General features: G+C 49.5%; 7 protein-coding genes across 7 annotated transcripts; 4 read left to right on the top strand and 3 right to left on the bottom strand.

Moving 5' to 3' along the window:
- Positions 1-2,026: 2,026 nt before the first annotated feature.
- On the bottom strand, positions 2,027-3,638 carry MIND_00263700 (uncharacterized protein; the record flags this gene model as incomplete). Its single annotated transcript, XM_037359513.1, has 3 exons — positions 3,450-3,638; positions 3,052-3,395; positions 2,027-3,008 (listed from the first exon to the last, which is right to left on the bottom strand). The coding sequence occupies exons 1-3, from the start codon at positions 3,612-3,614 to the stop codon at positions 2,027-2,029; spliced, it is 1,491 nt and encodes a 496-aa protein (XP_037224608.1). The 5' UTR covers positions 3,615-3,638.
- Positions 3,639-3,838: 200 nt separating this feature from the next.
- On the top strand, positions 3,839-5,339 carry MIND_00263600 (uncharacterized protein; the record flags this gene model as incomplete). Its single annotated transcript, XM_037359512.1, has 9 exons — positions 3,839-4,078; positions 4,141-4,151; positions 4,201-4,357; positions 4,412-4,490; positions 4,539-4,638; positions 4,684-4,703; positions 4,753-4,820; positions 4,880-4,920; positions 4,970-5,339. 9 exons carry the CDS (start codon positions 3,839-3,841, stop codon positions 5,337-5,339), a joined length of 1,086 nt encoding a protein of 361 aa, XP_037224607.1.
- Positions 5,340-5,941: 602 nt separating this feature from the next.
- MIND_00263500 (uncharacterized protein) lies at positions 5,942-7,662 on the top strand (the record flags this gene model as incomplete). The annotated part of the gene is made up of 7 exons (XM_037359511.1): positions 5,942-6,372; positions 6,419-6,515; positions 6,564-6,637; positions 6,681-6,931; positions 6,984-7,157; positions 7,202-7,314; positions 7,363-7,662. 7 exons carry the CDS (start codon positions 5,942-5,944, stop codon positions 7,660-7,662), a joined length of 1,440 nt encoding a protein of 479 aa, XP_037224606.1.
- A 249-nt stretch (positions 7,663-7,911) lies between these two features.
- MIND_00263400 (F-actin-capping protein subunit beta) lies at positions 7,912-8,955 on the top strand (the record flags this gene model as incomplete). Its single annotated transcript, XM_037359510.1, has 5 exons — positions 7,912-8,123; positions 8,171-8,284; positions 8,329-8,411; positions 8,461-8,690; positions 8,737-8,955. 5 exons carry the CDS (start codon positions 7,912-7,914, stop codon positions 8,953-8,955), a joined length of 858 nt encoding a protein of 285 aa, XP_037224605.1.
- Positions 8,956-8,967: 12 nt separating this feature from the next.
- Positions 8,968-9,707, bottom strand: MIND_00263300 (Peptidyl-prolyl cis-trans isomerase; the record flags this gene model as incomplete). Its single annotated transcript, XM_037359509.1, has 6 exons — positions 8,968-9,015; positions 9,063-9,275; positions 9,322-9,483; positions 9,532-9,570; positions 9,624-9,659; positions 9,705-9,707. 6 exons carry the CDS (start codon positions 9,705-9,707, stop codon positions 8,968-8,970), a joined length of 501 nt encoding a protein of 166 aa, XP_037224604.1.
- Positions 9,708-9,778: 71 nt separating this feature from the next.
- On the top strand, positions 9,779-11,797 carry MIND_00263200 (Guanine nucleotide-binding protein alpha-4 subunit; the record flags this gene model as incomplete). Its single annotated transcript, XM_037359508.1, has 11 exons — positions 9,779-10,018; positions 10,063-10,081; positions 10,132-10,762; positions 10,814-10,866; positions 10,923-11,053; positions 11,111-11,173; positions 11,226-11,334; positions 11,385-11,439; positions 11,491-11,623; positions 11,667-11,700; positions 11,748-11,797. The coding sequence occupies exons 1-11, from the start codon at positions 9,815-9,817 to the stop codon at positions 11,795-11,797; spliced, it is 1,482 nt and encodes a 493-aa protein (XP_037224603.1). The 5' UTR covers positions 9,779-9,814.
- A 4,047-nt stretch (positions 11,798-15,844) lies between these two features.
- MIND_00263100 (BHLH domain-containing protein) lies at positions 15,845-16,900 on the bottom strand (the record flags this gene model as incomplete). Its single annotated transcript, XM_037359507.1, has 2 exons — positions 15,845-16,038; positions 16,090-16,900. The coding sequence occupies 2 exons, from the start codon at positions 16,898-16,900 to the stop codon at positions 15,845-15,847; spliced, it is 1,005 nt and encodes a 334-aa protein (XP_037224602.1).
- Between the last annotated feature and the right edge of the window lie 508 nt (positions 16,901-17,408).

The raw sequence follows: 17,408 nt of genomic DNA, 5'->3' as shown, positions 1-17,408 counted from the left end.
CATTGAATTCAGCGTTAGTTATAGTCTGCGGACATGGACAAAAAGCTGGGAAACAACGTTCCCGTTTGGTACGAGGTTTCCGCATTCGGCAAATCAAACAACGCTTAAGTATGACAATGAGTCGAGTGACGAGATGGAGAGACAATTACGGTGGCAGTGCTGATCACATGACGAGCAAAGAAGCAGTGATTCTTGTTATCCCCAACGATGCAGTTGCCTATTATTGCCAGTAATAACGCTCTACGGCACAGGAAACCAGACAAAAGAGCCATCAGTTAGTAGTTCAAACTGATGTGAGAAGCCTACAACTAATTGTCACAACTTCTTTGCGCACTCGGCGTTCCAAGTGCCAAGTCGGACGCAACTTCTACGGATTCGACGATGAGAGGACCAGTATCAAGCGATTCGTAGCCTTGGGCGTCAAAGGGGAGAAGTAGCACCGCATACTAGCAATGTGTCACATCTCAACACCTAAAAAGGTAAAGAACACACCTCTAAACGGTAGTGTGCTATAGATGAAGTGATCGTAAGGTCTGGTTGGAGCTGCAGTTCGCCTTTAAGCACTCTTCGAAGAGGCCCGCCACTAATTAACGTCTCCGAGGAGTCCAGCGCCGTTTCAGACGCTACAGGTCGCCACCAGGTTGCCATTTCTGAATACTGGAATTCGTCTTTCCACACAGGTTTCAGCGTAACATCTCTGGATGTATGTTGCTTGTCCCTCGAGTGAAACCGGACATTTCTTCGCAGTCGTAGCACGACCGAATCTGGCGACGCTAGTATATCCAGAGCAGCCGGATCGTTGGATTCTATTTCAAGTACGCAAGGAATCGAAGTGCCGCGCGGATAACACAGCTAGAAACGAAAGTAAGTTGGCCTTCTCCAGTATGTGGTAGTGTGACGGCTAACAGGTGTAGCAAGAGAAAGCTGAGAGCAGTTTAGTTGCTATTCTCGTTTACACAGATGAGGAGAGTCTTATTACCAGACAGTTTACTTCGACAATTTGAGAATTCAATCGCCCAGTAGCTTTCACGGCGGGTAAAGTTTTCCAACCATCTGGGTCTGAATCAGGACCCAGAAGGGCAGTTTGTTGCGCATAAGCAAGTTGTCTGAGCCCAGAAGGCGGCCCTGGTCTCGTCAAAGGAAAATATTGTACCACTGTGCTCAACCTGCATCATCGTCACAAAGCCAGTTCCGTTAAGATTCGAAATGAGTTGGCACACCTATGGTCTGTGCGTAGCTTACGCATAATTTTGACACATATTTCATACTCAATCTGCCCACGCGTATGTCGCTCAAAAAAGCTTTGCGGCAATGAGAATTCCTCGCCGGCCAAGGATATCATTGCAGGGATGGTCAATGAAAAGGGCCACGTATACGCTCCCAGAAGATTCTTGCTCCATTTTGGGCCACCGGGGTTGGAAGGGTCTCCCATAGATCGTGACCAGAGGGTTTGCGAAACATCAAGAAAGGTGAACATTTCGTTGGGATGGGCACCAGTGATAATTTGGCCACGAAGCTACACCAACATGTCAAGCGAATTCGTTGAGCGTTGTCAGAATTACCGAAATGAGGATGGTGTGTATTGACTCGGGGGTGTCCAGATTCAAACTAAACCGCCCAGCGACTGGCGCGCCTTCTACAAAAGCTGGCAGGTCATTTGTGCCGCGTTCTGCATCCCCAAGAAGCAAAAGGGTTGCCCAAGCCTTTCCCGACTTTGAAAATAGACGAAATGTTTGCTCTTTGGTGGTATTTTGCTGGGAACCCTCCATGGCTCTGTGAATCTGACTATGAGTCACAGTGGGAGCAGGGAGAGACGGGTGTTCGGCGAAGTGGATGAGTCGGACGGAAATGAGTTCATGGTTGAGCAGCGTCAGGGCACAGCTGTCCAAAAGGGACAGACAGGCTTTAGGCAGAATGAAGGATTGTGATCCATTCTGAAAGGATAAAGACAAACTTGGTTAGTCACACATACACACACGGCCACACACGGCAACTCTACTTTTACACTCGACACCCGAAAAAAAAATCAGCACGCCTCTTCGCCCCAGCCAGCATTCCGCTCGTCCCACGCATCTTTAGCCCAGACCGTCTCATGACCTTCCTCTTCAAACTGGGAACCGCTCCACGAGACATTACCGTCAGCGCCTGTTGTTGAAAGGGACGAAGTATCGTCATCTTCTTCTTCATAAACCTCATCTGGGTCTTGTCCGGGAATCCAACCATCAGGAATCAAATCCAAACTACTATCTGGGTCATCCTCTGCCCACAAAGAATCCGGCAACTGCGTGACCCCACCCACAAGCTCAATAGACCATTCCTTTGGAGCGCGCAGTACATTCAGCAACTCCGATTCTTCAACAGCCCATATTAGAGCTTCGATGTAGCCGCCACATAGCGTGCTGACCGCAGGGTCAAACCAGATCTGTTCCAGAGGGATGATGGCCTCGCGCAACTCTTCCATTTTTGCCTTGACTTTATCTGCGATGGCCAGGGCAGGGGCGGGACGACCAGATGATGAATGTGCTATATGCTGATGTTCCGCTAACAATTCGTGTGCGTCTCCGGTGACACTAAGTGCAGCTAATACGCTGCGCGCCTTTTCCACACGATGTTCTTGGGAAACATGGTCTTTGCGGATGAAAGACACCACGAGAGATGCATCTCCAAGTTCTTGATCACGTCCCCAGGGGTCATCTTCCAGCGGTCTGCCAACGCCAGCCATTTCTTCCAACTCATAATCCCAGCTTTCGGCAGTTTCGCGACACCAGGCTTGGAACTCTTCAACAGTCCACTCAAACTTGTGGTCTGAATGCCTGAATATGCGATCTGTCCGACCCGTAGGGTCAGGGTAGCCTTGGCGTTCGCGTTGCGATCGAGGAGCAGAAGGACGAGTGAATCGAGCATTGAAGGTATAGGATGGCGTTGTGATAAGCAACCTGCGAGGATTGTACATGCCCAAGAGCATCGGCGCGAGAGTAGGTAGAATTTCTGGTGGGAGGTGCTCGATTCTACGAAGGTGAGTCGACGAAAAATCGTAGTAAAATTACGCACACTTCGGTGCAAACGATGCAGTCGATCCCAACGAATTCCTCATTGAAAGTCTGAAGGCCACCCTTGAACAGTTTGATGGAGAGCTTTTCGAAGCGCGTTACGGGCAGACCAAAACCGTCAGATGCGTCCTCAGACTGGGGCTGAGTATCCTTGACCGCAAACGCAAGGTCGGTTTCGGAAATATCGATTCCAACAACGCGTTGCATGTGAAGGTTAGCATTGTCGACTTTATAGGTGTAAGCTTCGCCGGATGGGATGGTCGTTTCGGGGGGAGGAAGCAACCAAGGCGCCGGTTGGGCCAAGACGCTGAGTAGTTGACCTTCACCACAGCCAACATCGAGTAACTGCGCTTGCGGTTGTGGCTCAAGAAAGATTGTACAGGGAAACGGCAAACGAACCTCTACAATGTTCTCGCGACGAAGTATGTCTAGTATCCAAATTCTGCGTTGGAGATGGAGTGGCGGGTAGAAGTGGACCTTTGGATCGCCGATATCGAGTTCAATCTCTTCATGATCTCCGTCGTGTTCTTCGAGCTCGGGAATAGCCATGGCCATCGTGCCCATCGGTGGTGACTGGAAGCAAAACGGATGGAAGCAGCATGCTTGGACTAAGTTTGGTTGGTGCGATGACGTAATACCTCAAGGCTGATCTCTGAGTGCCATCTGATGATCAGCTCCGCTGTTTTGTTGTTGACCGGCTAGACCCGTACAAGCAATTGCCAACATGAATTTGCGGCCTGATTCTTTCAATAGGAGCGGGCGCCGCTTCTTTTCTTTCCCTTTTGACGATGGACATGGAAGGCATTGGCACGGACAGCCCGCCTGGCACACCCGTACAGCAGCTGGCTGTTCAAATGTCGGTCGTTGTGCTTGAGACCCTTTTCTATGGCATCTTTCTTGTTCTCTTTTTCGCAATGGGTTATATCCGCCTCCACTCGCGCAACAGCACACGACTGGGATTCGGAGCTTCCTTTGGTCGCAGTCCAGTCGAACTTGCATTGTTCGCACTTCTCCTTCTCTCGACCACGGTATGTGGAGGCTCTTTTTCTGTGTGTTGGATATGCTGGCTTACAATGAATCCATCGACTAGCATTGGACGATGTGTGTTCCTTTCATTGATGCCCTCTTTCTATGTTCAAAGGTCAAACAGAACTCTTATTTCCTTCTTTTCGACCTTCCTGGGCCCAGGGCGCGACAGTGTCGCTGCAATGATACACGCATCTCGTAATTCTCCATCCCTCCTACGGCTTCAATCAACTCAGAACATGCTCACTTTGCTGTCTATGGCGGTTGGGGATGCAGTTATCGTATGTTGACACCCCCATCATAACCGACCCAGTCTGCTGACATGTAATGCTAAGATCCACCGTCTGTGGGTTGTCTATACGCATAACCTTCGGATCGTCATCGCCCCGCTCGCCTTCTGGGCCGGTCTCATAGGTCCGTTGTTTCCTGTCCTCACCCCCACTCCTTTTAAACCCCACATAGTCACCGGGTTCTACGTCGTCGTCAGACTTTACATCAACCTTCCGAATGCGCACAAAACCGTGTCTGGCTGGATCACTGCAAATTGGGTCTTAAGCGCAGCGTATGTGTCCCTTTCCAAACTAAACAATGATGATAATTAGTGCAGAACATGCGTATATTGCACCAGTACGCCGTTGCTTCACGAATCAACGCTGAAAACTTATAATGGACTTAGCTTTCTTGGCTTGCAGAGTGTGGACCACCTGTCGTGAAAGTCCGGGCAAGAGAACCGGGAAACTTATGGTGTGTGCAGCATCTGCGCTATGACTTCGTTTAAACCGGGTGATTCTATTATATAATAGGCTTCATTGGTAGTTCTGGTTGAGAGTGCGGCTATCTGGACGTGCGTTTCCTTTCTTCACAGTCCGCAAAACATCTCATCGGTTCGCCAGCTCCTGGATGTTGGTCTACATCGTTCTTCACGAAGTGCACACGGTGGTACAGTTGGCTTTCAATGCCTGCGTCACCTCCCTCCTAGGAATCGTCAATACTTCCATCTATCTTCGCATTGCAGTCGGTGTCTCTGCTGCACCGCCACGACCTCGACCCAGGCCCCAATCCGGAATCACGATCACGCAGACAGAGATGAACACACGGGCTCCGGGCACAGAACTTGCCACTATGACGAACGATGCCTCGCTGTTTGGCCTAAGCGCTGTATCAAGCGACCCCGAGTCATCTGAGTATGGCCTCGAATACCAATATCCGAACCCCATTGACTCAAGACGGTCCTCCTCAGTCAAATACTCGTACTCCTTATGATCACTCGGACATGAGACTTGATGGCCATTGACACGACCCCAACTGTACTCATACTGAACGCCCACTCAGCGCTATTGTATCATACTATGTACTTGCTAGCATTATGGTTGACTCGTAGAGAACCGAACTGTAACCCGAACTTCCTGATCACTACATAGGCCAAAAACTAGAAAAGGTGCCACGTGATCGTGTTTGTAAAAGTGTGTGTGACATGGTTGAAAGCGACACCCATGCCAAATGGCCACACTCACTTATTTCATGGGCCAAATCGACGCATTGATGGAAACTGCGACTGGGTTGACTAAGTTAGTACTCCAGCATTGGAACACTGAGCAACTCTATCACCGCGCTTTTGGCAGGAACTCGCCACGATAACACAGAAAGCCTCCGAAATGCCTGCTTCCTTCCAACTATCCGCCCTCAATCGCCTAGAACTTGGGGACCCAGATAACATGTCTGTCATAGACGTGTCAACGGACCCATTTTGTTTCCTTTTGGTAACGCACAAACATCGGGGAACTGAAATATCGGCCTTCACGGCGGATTGAGGGCGGGGCTGCGGCGTACCAAAGCTGCATGAAAACAGCTTCCTTCCCTCCCACATGCACTCCCGCCCAGTAGTCGCCATTCTTGCGGCCTGCGTTGTCGTCCTGTCATATCTGTTTTGGCGCTGGCAATATCTGTCGCTGGAAGGCGCTCTGCCAGCAGCGCGATGCTCACTCGAGGTAGCCGACCATAGCACTGCTCTTTCAACTCCTCAGAGGCGATTCAGAGTCGCTGTCGCATCCTATTTCGGCTTTCACTTTGACGTCTACATGGCTTTGGTCTGGACTCTGGAACGCGTCATGGCGCAAAGTGGGGCAGTGGAGGTCTATGCTGAACAACCCTTCGGGTTTGACTTCCAGAATATTGTAGACGACCTGCGGCTTTATCGCGGGGCGGTCAAACCGCCGGACAGGCTTGTGAGCGACATCAGAGCTAATATGGGCACGGGCGGAATCGACCTGGTGGTGCTTGGTACTTGTGAAGTCGAGTGCGTCTATCATTTCCTCAAGGGCTTTGTGCTAACATTTGGCAAGTCTTCGTGGCCAACAGCACCAAGACCTCCTTGATGCGTGGGATGCGCGATCAACCGGCTTCAAGTTCAAAATCGTATGCATCGTCCATAACATCGAGGTTGAGTCCTTCATATATGCCTTGAATCCTTTCCGAAAACAAAACTAGGACTACGATTGGCAAGTTAACATTCCTGAATGGTCTCGACGAAATGCCATTCGCATACTCCCAATATCAGAGCAGTAAGTAGAGTAGCGTCGATTTGGAATCAGTGTGACTTATTAGCGCTGGACCCAGTGTTGCGTCTGCCTTCAAGCAGATGTTCCTTGTTTCTGCCGATAGTGCCAACGACACACTGCGACTTTCGCGTCCTGAGGATATACTAATCGACGTACATGTCCCTGTTCTCGACATCCCAAGCTTGAAGAAACGGCAACCCCGACATTTCCTGTCAGATGCCGTCATTCAAGGCAGCTTTTTCTCTGATCGACGGGACTATGTGAAGATATTTGCGGAGCTCAATGAATCTCTCTCGAGTGCGTTTCCCTGTCTATGACCAAGGTTTGCATATAATTTAATCTCACTTAGTTAACCCAAAGGTGTGGGGGTATCTTTCTCGGCAAACACAAGATGTGGCATACCGCGTTGACGAATCTTTACCGGACCCGCCATTTCGCTTGTTTCTGATTGGCTCGGGTTACATCGAAATCCCTCCAGAGCTCGAAAACTTGGTGGTAGTGCGCGACGGACTGAGCTATCCAGGTGCGATTGTCAATGCTGCTGAACGAGTCTTGATAAGCCCACAGAATTTTATGCTCTGATGAGCCAGATGGACATCTGCATTCCTGCGTTTTCCGTAGGAAACGACTACTATGACGTGCAAGCCAGTTCGACATTTGCGATGGCTGTTGAATGCGATGTTCGTTTGCGTATCCATTCCTTAGCTTTGCCCTGACACGACTTCTAGGTCCCGATACTCGTGACGGAGCGAATCAAAAAAGCATACGCTTACGCTGACGACCCACGCGCCGTTGTGACGCGGCCAGCAGCTATGCGTGAAGTGGAAGCGTTGCGGGCCCTTCGGACCGGAGATGTCACGCATTTCTTGCAACAGACGAGAATATCGCCGGAATCATCGACAGCGCAGGGCGCGAAAAGGATGGTTCAACAGGGCTGGGTGCGCTCAGCGCAAGAGTCGAGGTCGTTTAAAGAGGGAGTTTGGGCCGCCAACGAGCGTGTCGTGGAGCGAATTTTACACGATCTGTGAAGCATCTTATACACGGTAATATGATGTGCTTATATAAGACGTGGTTCCGTCCTTCAGGCTCCTTCTTCATCTTTTAGCGTTTGGTTAAGTCGGAATCTGTTCCTAAAAGGAATCGCAATTTTTGGTCGGATCTTATCTTAACAGCGAAGCGGATAAGAACTGAGTGAGGAGGATAGAGTTTATTTGTTGTGGCAGGTTTGGCGTGGGCGTGACCGTTCTTCCTTCTTGACACCACAACGACCCACCGCCATGGCCGACCTCGTTGACTCAATGTTGGACCTCATGCGGCGGTTGCCTCCAACGAGAACCGAGGAGAACGTGACATCGCTCATTGGAATATGTCCAGAATACGCGGACGACTTGCTCGGCAGTGTCGACCAGCCGCTGAAGCTCAAGACAGATCGTGCTACAGGCAAAGAGTATCTTGCATGTGACTACAACAGAGACGGAGAGAGCTATAGGTTCGTGGCTTGCTTCTGGCTCGATCTCGAGTAAACTATACCTGAAGATCGCCATGGTCCAACGAATACGATCCCCCATTAGAAGATGGGACGGTGCCGACTGCGAAACTACGCAAACTTGAAATCGCTGCGAACGAAGCGTTTGACACGTATCGTGAAATGTTTGTGAATTGTCCTTTCCCCATTGAAAGCTTATGGGCGGAAGGTACTACGAGGGAGGAGCGTCTTCTGTTTACCTCTGGGACCTGGATGACGGTGGTTTCGCTGGGGTTGTTTTGCTGAAGAAAAGTGCGTTCTTCTCGGGCTTGTACCACCACGGGCCGATTCATTTCTATAGCAATGACCCCTAGCTCAACCCAAGAGCCTTCTGGCTCTTGGGACTCTATTCATGTTTTCGAGACTGCGGAGCGCGGGCGGCAAGCCCACTACAAGTTGACCTCGACTGTTATGCTGCAGCTTGTCACGCGTAATGGGTCTGAGGGCGATGCTGACGAAAAGGGGAGCTCGAAAGGTCCAGCATGGAAGCATCAGGGAGAGGTCAGTTTGAGCGGGAGCATGACACGTCAGGTTAGTAACTTATCCCATGGCATGAGCTTTCCGAACGTTTTTGTAGGCAGAGCAAGACTGGCCGCTCACCGACTCATCCTCACATATTACCAACACTGGGCGTATGATTGAGGAGATGGAGATTAAGATGCGCAACCTACTCCAAGAGGTCTATTTCGGCAAGACACGCGACATTGTCTATGATTTGCGGAGTGTAGATGACCTGGAGAAGGCACGACGCCAGCGAGAGTTGCAGAAGGAGCTCGTTGGATTCATAAAACGGTAAGAACAATGTACATTATCTGGTCAATAGCGCGTCCGCAATTGGATTCGAGTGTATCGTTACCTGCCCAAAGTTGGGTCAGAAAAATGACAGCAAAATTCTACACTCACATGGGTCAATCTGAACTCTTCCAACGGTCGATTCTTCGCGTTTACTTGTACTCTCTCCATCGCATCCAAAGTCGAGTCTGCCCCATCAATCACCTTGCCGAATATCGTATACTTACCATCGAGGTGGCTCTGTTTCGAGTAGGTGACGAAGAATTGGGACTTATTGGTGTCGGCGCCAGCGTTTGCCATGGCCACCATACCTCGCGCATTGAACTACAACGCAAGTAAGACAGGACACCGTTCGAGAATAGGGACCCACTTTAAGAGTGGAGCGGATCTCATCTGGGAAAGGCTTTCCCCAGATACTTTGACCACCTTTCCCCGTCCCAGTCGGGTCACCAGTTTGGACCATGAAACCCTTGATATTGCGGTGGAAGAGGCAGTCGTCATAGTAGTTGGATGCACATAGAGCAAGGAAGTTCTAGATTCCAGATTGGTGAGCAGTAAACAGGTTTGGCCATGAGATTACTTCGGCCGCTTTTGGAACTGCTTCGCAGAATACCTCGATCTAGAAAACCGAGTTGAGAGAGAAACATTTTGACTGTGATCCGAGAGGGCAACCTTGAGTTCGCCGAGGGTGGTATGGAGCGTAACAGACTATAGGGTCAGCCCGCGGAAAAAGGGAAAAAGGAGGAACGGAACCATATAAAGTCAGAATCGTGTGCGCGTTTGATGGTCTCTGTTTGAAGGGTGCGTTCCGTCACACCGTGACGGACTATTTCAAGGACTTCGACCACCGCTTCAGCCCAACTATGCGGACGCCCTCCTTGTACTCTGTCGAGAGTTCCGTTGACCCCATTTCTCTTGCTCTACGTGCTAACCACGCTGCTGAAACTCCCGACGAACGACGCTCCAGATTAGACGCGGAAGCAGAGGCGAAGCGGGTCTCAGACCGTATCGATGAAGAGCTTAGGCAGGAGAGAGAACGACTTCGTCGCTCTCGTGGAGATGTAAAAGTACGCCATTTCTCTTGTCCTCCTACTCGATCTGAATTTTATAGCTACTGCTTCTTGGCCAAGGTCTGTGTTCAGTCTTACTCTGCGTTCCCTATCATTGATTCTTGGTTCAGCCGAGAGCGGGAAGAGTACTCTCCAGAAGCAATTCCAGCTCATGTACCGGCCCAGCTCATTAGAGCAAGAACGGTCTTCGTGGCGCACAGTCATTTACTTCAACGTCGTCCATTCGTTAAAGCACATTCTATCCACCCTCGAGTCTTGGGACGACAACTTTGATGATGGCCCCCAACCCTCGCGCCATTACGATAAGAATGCCGAACTTCCCCCACTTCCAACTGGAATGCCTAGAGCGCCTTCTCGACCCGAAAGTCCCGCCCTTGGCTCCCGCTCCAACCGCATCGCCCATCTTCGCACCCGACTTGCTCCCCTCATCGCAACCGACTCGCCTCTTGCCGATCGTCTTAGTGGTGGCGTCAGTGTATTAGGTTCCAAAGGCGGCCTTTACGTCCGCAGTGGTTGGCAAGCGCGCACTGTTGAGAAGGGCATCGGCCGACATTTCAAGAAATCTAGCGAAGCTGAGTTCCGCAAGGGTCACGTTCCAGATGATGAGGGCGACTTTCTCCTTCAAGACATTGCCCGCATGCTTGCTGCGCTTAAAGATGATGTTAGAGAGCTCTGGGCACACCCAACCGTCAAAGGACTCATCATGAAGAGGAAGCTGAAACTGGATGAGTGGTCCGAATTGTGCGTATCATTCATTTTGTTCCTGTTACGGAGTTTATACCCGATCTACAGCTTCCTCAAAGACATCACTCGCATCGCTGCGCTTGATTATATCCCCACAACAGGTGCTGTCTGCTTTTTTTGATTTGCCGAAGCGTTTGCGCTGAGTTTTTCACTGTAGATGATATCCTTCATGCTCGCATTCAGACCATGGGTGTGGCAGAGCACATATTCGACGTCGATCTCCATGGCAAGTCGGTCACTTGGCACCTGTACGATGTCGGCGGCGCCAGAGGGCAGCGGCACTCGTGGGTGCGTTGTTGCGCTATTTGATTGATCTGTGTCTCCCAACCTTATGGCCAACAACAGATTCCCTATTTTGACACGGCTAACGCGATCATCTTTGTGGCCCCAGTCAGCGCTTTTGACCAGGTACCTCCATGTGCTGCCAAGCGTCTTCGGCACCGAACTCATTGCGTTCTAGTATCTTGAAGAAGATCCTCGGACCAACAGAATCGACGACTCTTTGCAGCTATTCACCCAAGTCTGCTCCAATGCACTCCTGAAGAGTGTTCATCTCGTCCTTTTCTTGAGTACGCAACACGAAGGCAAAGCAGCTTCTTGTCACTGATTTGTACGACAGACAAGACCGATTTGCTCAAGGCCAAGATCGACAACGGTCTTCGAGTTGCGAAATAGTGTGTCTAGTGCATCACCATCTCATTTATCATCTAATTTTGGCTCTCCAGCATAACCTCTTTCGGCGATCGCGCGAACGACTACGAAACGGTCGTTCAATACTTCCGTGCCCATTTCTTGCAAGTCCACCGCCGGAACAACGAAAACCGTCGTGTACTTTATACCCATTTCACTAGTGTCGTGGTATGTCCCTTTCTGACCGGAAGCGTTTGACCAATGCCTTTAGGACACGAAAACCACCCAACGTATTATTGGAAACGGTGAGTAGCGGCGTTGTTTTGGCCGATGTCACTCATATTGGAACCAGTTCGGGACTCCATTTTCCGCGGTTACCTCCAATCTGCTGCGCTTGTGTAACACCGCCTCGCTTCCGACACTCTTTCTCCTCTACATTACGATGCTCCCCGTAATGCTCCTTCGTGGTTGCAGACGCTTCTTTTCTGCTTGTTCGCCCCCTCTCTTGGTCACCGCCATTGTCTTCGCATTCAGTCACTGGTCTCTTATCATTATCATTCCTCACTACCAACCCTCATATGAAACGCACGAACGAACGAAAAGCTCTTCGCCCCTGATACAATCATCACTTAAGTTGCCCTCGTAGCGATAGCAAACTGTACATCTCCACTTAGTCCCAAATCACCCACCGGTGTTGTTGTTTGTTGTTACCATTGTATCCCTTCCAATAAAGACAAGGGCCTCTGGCACCTGTGCCTGAGTCTGAGACCTTGCTTTAGTACTAAATAAAGTACATCTTTTTGCCACTAATCTAATAGGGTAATGGCAGGTATATATATATATTGTGAATGAAACTTGAACTCTAGATCTATTCCAAGAAGAATGCCCTTAGAGGAGATCGTCTGAACAGCCCACCCATATTGGAGCTCACTCAGCTCAGATTTACTGAAATTTATCTGGATTTTTTGGACATCAGGCTTAACTGGTGCTGGATAGGCATTTGAGCTATATATCTACTAACAGAGCATTGAGCCCCCCACTATTTTATGCAATTTATTTGGCCTATTACCCATAAAACTTCTAGACCATGTCTTAATAGGCATAATATTTAAGTATCCTTCCTTATATAAAAGCTTTTGCAGATAGAAAACCATCAGTTGTATATCACTTAGAGCTCGTTCAGTAATGAGAAACCAATTTCTCAACAGAAACCAGCTTTTCAGCACTGACGGAGTGACTGTCATCAGCTAGAAACCATTATCTAATCAAAATCCCATCTGTTTTGGACATAATCGGAATGTATCAGACAAAATGGTATACTGTAGCATTTTAATCAATTCAGTGCCCAAAATGTGTGTGACATTGGTGCCGAATTGAAATTTTCGGTGTCCAAGGCCTCTGAGTGTGACTGCCAAAAATAGTCGATTTGCCGGGTGAATTCAGTGTTTATCTCCATTGTATGTGTAACTGCCAAAAAAAAATTGGTATTTTAAGGGTGGTGTGACACATGACAAATTGATTAAAATGCTATAGTAGTCACTAAATAAGTGTTCTATAAGAAATAGTGATGGCCATTCAAACCGGAACTTAACCGGACCAAACTGAGGTTCGCTGTTCATATTTGGCTTGCCTTCAAAAGGCCAGTTCGGGACTGGTTCGAAGCGAAGTTTGGTGCTCAGGTTTGCCGAATCTGGGTTTTAAACCAAACGGACCATCTGGTGTTCAGCCAAAATGGGCCAAGAACTGGACTGAACCAGACTTGGCCATCACTAGTAAGGAAATTAAGGCTAGAAGTTTATGCTATGGCATCTTTAATCTACATTTATTGTTTTTAGGCTGCCTTTCTGTGTAAAGTTCTATAAAGTTTAGACACAAAACCTCAGCACATTTTGATATTATTTGATGCAACACTGTTGGCCAACTAATTGGACAGTGTTACTTGGGTGACACTGACTGATCCTGCTGAGAAGCTGGTTTCTGTTGAGAAACTAGTTTCTGAGTCCTGATGAGAAACCAGGCTGGTTTCTCGTTAACAAACAAGCTCTTAGTATTTAGCCAATGCTGATACAAAAATAAAGCTGCAACTATAGGTTACTTAATGAAATGTCAGACTGCGGGTCGGGCCGTGCGAGGACTTCTCCTAAGAGCGCGCGCCCGGAACAGAACAGACGGATAGTCGGGCCCGCAAGTATGGCGGGCGGGGTAGATCGAAACCGAAAGGGCCCGTGAACTCGGTCCCTTGCCGTAGTCGGTGGTCGAAGGTTCGAATCGGGTCGTGTCGGGCCCGATGAGTCGATAGCGTCTCCTCGCACGGAGTAAGGTAGTTCTTCAGACGATCTAAGCGATAGAGTACAGGGTACACTATCGCGCATTATATACGCGGGCCCGCAAAGGGGGTGATCGGACACCCTGGCCTCTCCTCCTCCTCCTCGCTCCTGTTCCTGGCCGCAGAGGGGACGATCGCACATCCCTTGCGGGCCAGGCGCTACTCCTGACCTCCTAGCACTCCTCCCCATTCCCCTGGTGTCGAGTTGGGCTCGGCGACGGCTCGACGCGTCGTTCTCGGTCACGTGCTTCCCACGTGTGCATTCCTCCTACTGGGGCGCATGTTCCCCGTCGTCACGTGCTGCGTGTTACGGGCCCGCAATGGCCCGACACCAGCGCCGGAGCGGACGGGCCGGGTCTTATCCGTGACATGAAAGTTGTTCATATGGTCAAAATATACAATATTGATTTTGTGACGATCTGTGACATTCTCTGATGATTGGACTGTCATATAGCAAAAACTTCCTTTTTTGGAAATTGGTCACGCTTTGTGACCTCATATCACCGCTTGACGGTGCTGAAAGGGATTTGGGACACACAGATGACAGCCCTGGCATCCCTGCAACTTTAAAAGAATAATTATTCCCAAGTCTTTGTTTGTACATGTTTGTTTTTGTTGTTTACACTTGTTTGGCATGAATTTCACACATACGGGACCTAGCTAAAGCAAGGTAAAACCGTAACGGTATCAGTAACAATCGAAGACTTCCATGTCTGACAGTCATTGGCAGCGTATGTATATGACTAAGGCTATCGCAGGTCAAGTTCAGGCTGACTATTATTTCGAGTTTAATATATCAGTTTGAGGGTTGATATTGGCAACAAGTCCTCGTCGATCGTTGAAGATTTGCGAATTGACCTCTGGTTGGTCCAACGATTAGATCAAAGTTCTTCATCTTCAGCTATTTCGAAATCGGCTACGCAGGACAAGATCCACTGGCAAGAATGCAAACAGCTCAATGATTGAGACAGGGAATTAACGTCGATTTCTACAGAGCTTTGGCTTTAACCGGGAGCATTTTTTTGGCAGGTCGACGTCGTTACACTTGGACCGGGACCGACGATGATATGTCGGAGGCTTTGAGCTAGCGTGGCGTCAATGAATTGGAGCACTGTATCAGAGAATCCCAATTGAAACGAGCGCCTTCTTTAGGCGCTTCTAGAGGGACGGGAATCTACGCGAATGTGATCTTGAAGCTGATGGCGGTCGCATTGAAGATGATGAGCTACAGTACAACGACGATCAAGGCTGGAAAGTTTGAAAATTGCCCGATATGGATACGAGCTTGTTTTTTTTTGTAGCGGAGGAATGATAATCGGATGATCATGATAGCTTCTGGTGGTCGCGAGCCCGCAAGCAATCGCGTCGGCGTCACCACCTGGGTTTTGGTGGATGCGTGGGAATCCCTCGGATCGAATGGGGAATTATTGAATCACCGCCTTGTCTAATCTAATCTCTCCACCCTCTTGGATAAAACGGGAAAACGGTTAACCCCCCACATTTACACAGTAGTCGGAGGATCGGCGGAGGTCTGCAAAAGAGGGCAGCCCGATAAGCCCGACACCACGTCCGTTGCCTCCAACCAATTTCATCTTTGAAATATGTGGTGATGGATCATGTTCCGCGGTGTTGTGGGTCCACACTTTTTTTCAAACAGGGTCCAACAATCGATAGCCGGGTTGTGGAAAGAGGGCATGAATGTCTGAAGAGGATGAGGAGGGAGATGTTGCTCTGATATGCGCCATTGGTGATAGTCTGACTGCGACTGTTTCTGGTTGCTCTTGACACAGCCAAAGTTCGCGGGATTTTAGGGTGACTCATGGAAGACCAAGCGACGGAGTGCGACCCGAAGCTTCCCAGTTTTCTATTGAGCCAGATGTCAATGTTGCTAGTGACTGTGGCAGCGCGTAACTGGCCTCGAGATGAATGGTTTTTGGTTAGGTCAGATGAGTGTACAGTTTGTTATGTTAGCAGGAAAACAGACATTATGACAGCCGATAAGGTATGGGGAAGTGCGGGGTAAGCTACAATGTGTGTGTATGTTCAATGATTAGAGGCGAAACACTCTAGAGGATACAGCAGGTGGGTTTTCGACAGCGAAATGAAAGTTCGAAGACAATAAGTCAAGGGGGAGAGTCGTCTTCTTCGTCGTCATCCTCCTCATCACCGAGACCACCTTTCCATTCTCGCTCCCAGAGCGGATCTGGCGTTTCAGGTGTCAGAGCAGGATGTCCCAGTGGGAGTGCAGCACGCGCACGGTCCATGCGTGTTCGTAAAGATTCTCGGTCAGCTATCAATTCATTCAGATAGTCAATGGCTAGAGGGAACAAGTCAGCGAAGAAAGAAGGGGAGGATATAGGTAACACACTTTTCGACAAAACCACGTTTTCACTTCTTGGGCCAGCCCTTCCATCCGTCTTGTCTTGACTAGTTTCGTCGCCTGATTTCGCACGGCCTCTTGAACGTTTCCCCTTCCCCTCATTCATTTGCGTATTCCGGGCAGCCTGAGCAGCCTCCTCCTCCCGAATAGCATCTCGCAACGCTGGAACGGCTTCACACAAAGCTTCATAGCCGCGACGGATGTTGGCCCGTCGTTTCTGCTCGGATTGAATGTGATTGGCCTTTTTCTGTGAGGCAGAAAGCAACGCAGGCTTTGCTGGTGGTGGCGCAGCACGTGGCCTTTTACTAGTACTGGCTGTTGGTGGTTGCGCTGTCTTTGGCGACGGCCGCCGTGATTGAACCGGAGACGGAGGAAATGAGTAGCCGGAAGACGATGTCGAGGCAGTTGAAGGCGTAGAGTTTGTGGGTGTAGGATACTGCCCATGGCTATGAGGCCCGCCAATACTGAGCGGATGTGGAGAAGGGGGACTAGGTCGTTGCTGATGAAGGAATGGAAAAGATGGAGGTCTAGGATAGGCGGGTTGTTGTGGATAGTCGTAGTGTTGTTGTTGTGGTTGCTGCTGCTGCTGCTGGTAATAGTACTGTGGCTGTTGGTACTGAGGATAGTCGAGTGCCATTAGGTCTTTGGTAGCTTTGGTGAGTTGGCTCTTGTCGTGAAATTGGTCCGGTTCGTGGTTTTGGGAGTACATCTGCCATTCCTTGCCCATGTAGGCATCGTAGTCCATCGTTTCGAGGAAAGAGTCGAACTGGGAGGCCTCTGTTTTCGTTAGGAGTGACATGCTTGGATGGCTGCCTAAAGTAGTCTTGGGCCAAGAGGCAAATCACATGGCTTGTCGCAGATCACCATTCATCCAATCATCTCAACTTTTTTTTCTGCGCTCTCCTCCAACAAGTCTGAAAGCACAACCAGTTCATCGAGGATTTCAACTGCTAGATTCCCGTCAGACTCTTTGGCTCACAAATAATCTACGTACTCTTTTGTGTCCTTGGAGCAATAACTCCGAATAACCATACACCGCCTCTATCCAGAGGTAGCCACGCTCTCAGATGATGAAGTCTGTCGATAAAGGACGACAGCACCTTCCATGTCATGGAGACCGAGAGCACAGTTGTACTCAGCTCAGCAGCCCTCGTGGGCCAAGTCCGCCTTTGCTCTGTGCCTATTACCTCACCTATAATACCCATCCACTCTCGACCCTCTTCAATTCAATCCCTCGACCACGCGAGCGACGAACAACCTCCCGTAAATCTGGTTCACCATTCAATTCCTTCGTCGTAGGGAAGATC

The sequence above is a fragment of the Mycena indigotica genome (genome assembly GCF_014461135.1).
Source record: "Mycena indigotica strain 171206Taipei chromosome Unknown Mind.scaff0002, whole genome shotgun sequence".
Classification (NCBI taxonomy): domain Eukaryota; kingdom Fungi; phylum Basidiomycota; class Agaricomycetes; order Agaricales; family Mycenaceae; genus Mycena; species Mycena indigotica.
Note: the sequence above shows the minus strand (reverse complement) of the source record. Positions and strands in the feature narration are given on the sequence as shown.